Genomic DNA, 3,215 nt, shown 5'->3' on the forward strand with positions numbered 1-3,215 from the left:
CTATTTAACAACTAAACGTGGATTATTTTATTTTTTGTAAACCCTCGCATGCTTTTAGTTCCGTCTCTTCTCAGCTAATTAATTAATTGTAAACTTTAGATATACACTAGCTTTAGTTATAACTAATGATCTGTACTTCCATAATATATAGAACAGAAAATATTTTCAAGAATATTACGTATTTCATAATTAATATATAGCTACGACATAGAAGAAAAGATGCTAATACGATATTATTGAATACATTTTTCCTTCTTATAAACATTTATTTTGTTTTTAGTCGTATAAAATGATGGCAATACTATTTAAAAAATTCCCACAAAATAATTAAAAATCCCACACACTTTTTCCAACAAATATGAACTACCCAACGAATTTAAGAAATAAACAAAAAAGGTGATGGCAGAGAGATCAGATAGGTGACTAATGGAGACTTATTTTATGCTAAACTCTCGTGTTTAATGACATCTGATATAATGAAGTGTTAGCCTTGTTAGGCGCAGGCTGTCGTCACCTAAAAATCCTAATTTTAATCTCATAACAATTAACAAAGATTTGTGCTCCCAAAAAGAGCCATAAAACTAACAAAATTGTTAGGTAATAATCTCACCCTGTACAGATCATGAGTTCATCACTCATCATTTCAAACTCTATTTTTTTTAAAGCTATATATGTAAAATCTGGCCTAATTAATAACCCACATTTTACTCTTAAACTCATTTTCTTCCAGCTGATAAATTCCAGGTTTTCAAAAAGAATGAACTCCACTAATTAATTTATAATGATACAAAGTGCAGATAACCCCATCTTCCGATTAAATTAATCATGATTTAAAACACAATATATACACGATACAGAAGGTTGCCTTAAATCAGCCAAATAAAATATATGTAAATATAAAGAGAACGTTTTGACAATATTAGACAAGAACGTTGCCTTATAAGTCACAGTTTCTCCCTTAACTATTCTCTGTCATTGGATATTTAATTTGTGGGACCACTCAAAAATAACCAGTAAAAGTTCGTGATAATCAGCACAAACACGCACACATATATATAATTATATATTTGTATATAGAGATTGTTATTTAAATTTTTGATTGATTCGGCCTTTCAAAATACAGTCGTTGCTTGTTAATAAAGAAAAAATAATAATTTTAACCACTGAAAAGTCCACAACGTATTTCAAATGATGTAAAAGCGTGCTATTTGTCTGTATTAATATATATATATATATATATATATATACTTGGTAGAGTTTTTGTAGACAAAATTAGTAGTGTATATGTATGATAATTAAGAAGTTGGAAAGACTTATCTTTATTGCTTCATTAGCTATAAGTAAACAGTTCTACTAATATTGAAGGTGGAGAGGAATCCCCACCTACTACAGTTTTGCACCCTTTACTTACCTAACTTAATGGAAGGGTTCATTGAGTCGAACATCTGTCTATAGCCCGGTATCTTCATACCTCATCTAGACTATAGTAAAAAAAAAAAAAAAAAAAAAAAAATCTCGTAACATTATAAAAACTCAAAGAATATTCCATTAAACTTAATCATGTAAAAAATTCATCAATATATCTACTAATGTCTCATGAAAAAACAATCCAGACTTAAAATCAAATTAAACGCTAACAATACTAAATCAAACTCTCAAAGCTAAATCTATAAGGATTAATGGGCATCATAAGTAAAAATGTCATTCCAAATTTAATTGTAAATACACGTTTGCCTTTAATATTAACGTTGAAGTCAAATCCCTCCCTCGGGTTCAGAAAATAAAAGTGTGCAAGACTTATATGTCCAAAAGTAGTAGAATTGTTGCAATATATTTGGAAGAAATTGATATATTTTAGTGGCATAATAACTAAATTTTCATTGAATATCCAAAGTTTTACAATTTCGAAAGTGTAACTACATCAGCTAAATGTGATCCATCAACATTAAATTAATTCATTATTGTTCCCACTTCAGCAAATCGTAACTGTCTCCACTTTCAATAATTTCCAAAGAACCAATTTTTCCGACGTGCCTCCTTTTTGCCGGACTAAACGACCAAGTCTCCGACGACGTCGACGATGACGGTGATGATAAAGGCTCTGGCGTTCGGCGCTTCGGCGTTATCCTAACCGGCTCCGGAGCCTCCGAACCAATGAGGTGAGGGAAATTGAGCTTGGCCTTGGCTCCCCGCATTTCAAAAGCCGCCCGGTCATAGGCCAACGCCGCGTCCTCCGGTGTCTCGTAGGTCCCGAGCCAAACCCTCTTCCCGTTCTTCTTCGGGTCCCGAATCTCAGCCGCGTACTTCCCCCACGGCCTCCGCCTCACCCCTCTAAAACGCGTGTTCATCCCCTGATGCGGCGGCGCGTGAGATTCACGCGCTGTAACTGTTGGCATATCATTTACACGCGCCGGTGTAACAGCCTGAAATTGTTCAGTGAAATCCTCGGTTTTCACTGGCGAGCTGCCTTCTTCGGCAGAGGGGCTCCATCCGGAGTTGGCGGCGTCGCGGAGAGCACCGTAAACGACCATGTCATCGGTGTCGTCCTCCTTGAAGGGCAGATCAGCACTCCAACTCTCCGACAGAAAGATGTTACTGAAGCTCGAACTCCGGGGATACATCCGAGAGTCAAAATGATCAAAATAATTATCAAATTGATCATCACGGAGAAGTTGCTCTCGAATAGCGTCGAGAAGAGCAAAATCGGACTCTGAGCAAGTCATCACTCCAGGCAATATATTTGTGGAAATGCACTCTAAAGGTGATGTGGTTTTTATTTCTTTATTTTTCTCTGAAGATTTTGTTTGTTTAAATGGCTTTGAATGGAGAATGGGATTTGTATATGGTGATCTATATATAGATGGAGTATGGCTTGCCGTTTATTGAATATATAATATATGGATTGGAAGCCATGTTCGATGAAGGTGTTCCATTTTAGTCACGTGTAATAACTGCGGAAAACTGTTAGTTCTAATTCTAAAATTGATAAAATAAATGAAGATTCCCAAAAAAAAAAGAAAAAGAAAAAAAGAAATTGATTGGTTAGAATATTTTGTAACTTGCTGACCTTCGCTTGGAAGTGCGTGATTATTGGAGTTGGGGTGATGTTAATTTATTAAATAATAATTAGTCGGTTAACAGAGAAATATTTAGTACTTGATTAATAAAGTGCTAAGGGACGACAGGGCTAACTAGATCGATGTGGCATAATATTC

The 3,215-nt window shown here is 34.9% G+C and overlaps 1 protein-coding gene across 1 annotated transcript; it reads right to left on the reverse strand.

The window, feature by feature from the left end:
- Positions 1-1,863: 1,863 nt before the first annotated feature.
- Positions 1,864-2,811, reverse strand: LOC21404689 (ethylene-responsive transcription factor 13). Its single transcript, XM_010091016.2, has one exon. It carries the CDS (start codon positions 2,721-2,723, stop codon positions 1,959-1,961), a length of 765 nt encoding a protein of 254 aa, XP_010089318.1. The 5' UTR covers positions 2,724-2,811; the 3' UTR covers positions 1,864-1,958.
- Between the last annotated feature and the right edge of the window lie 404 nt (positions 2,812-3,215).

This window comes from Morus notabilis, unplaced genomic scaffold (genome assembly GCF_000414095.1).
Source record: "Morus notabilis unplaced genomic scaffold, ASM41409v2 Scaffold1009, whole genome shotgun sequence".
NCBI lineage: Eukaryota > Viridiplantae > Streptophyta > Magnoliopsida > Rosales > Moraceae > Morus > Morus notabilis.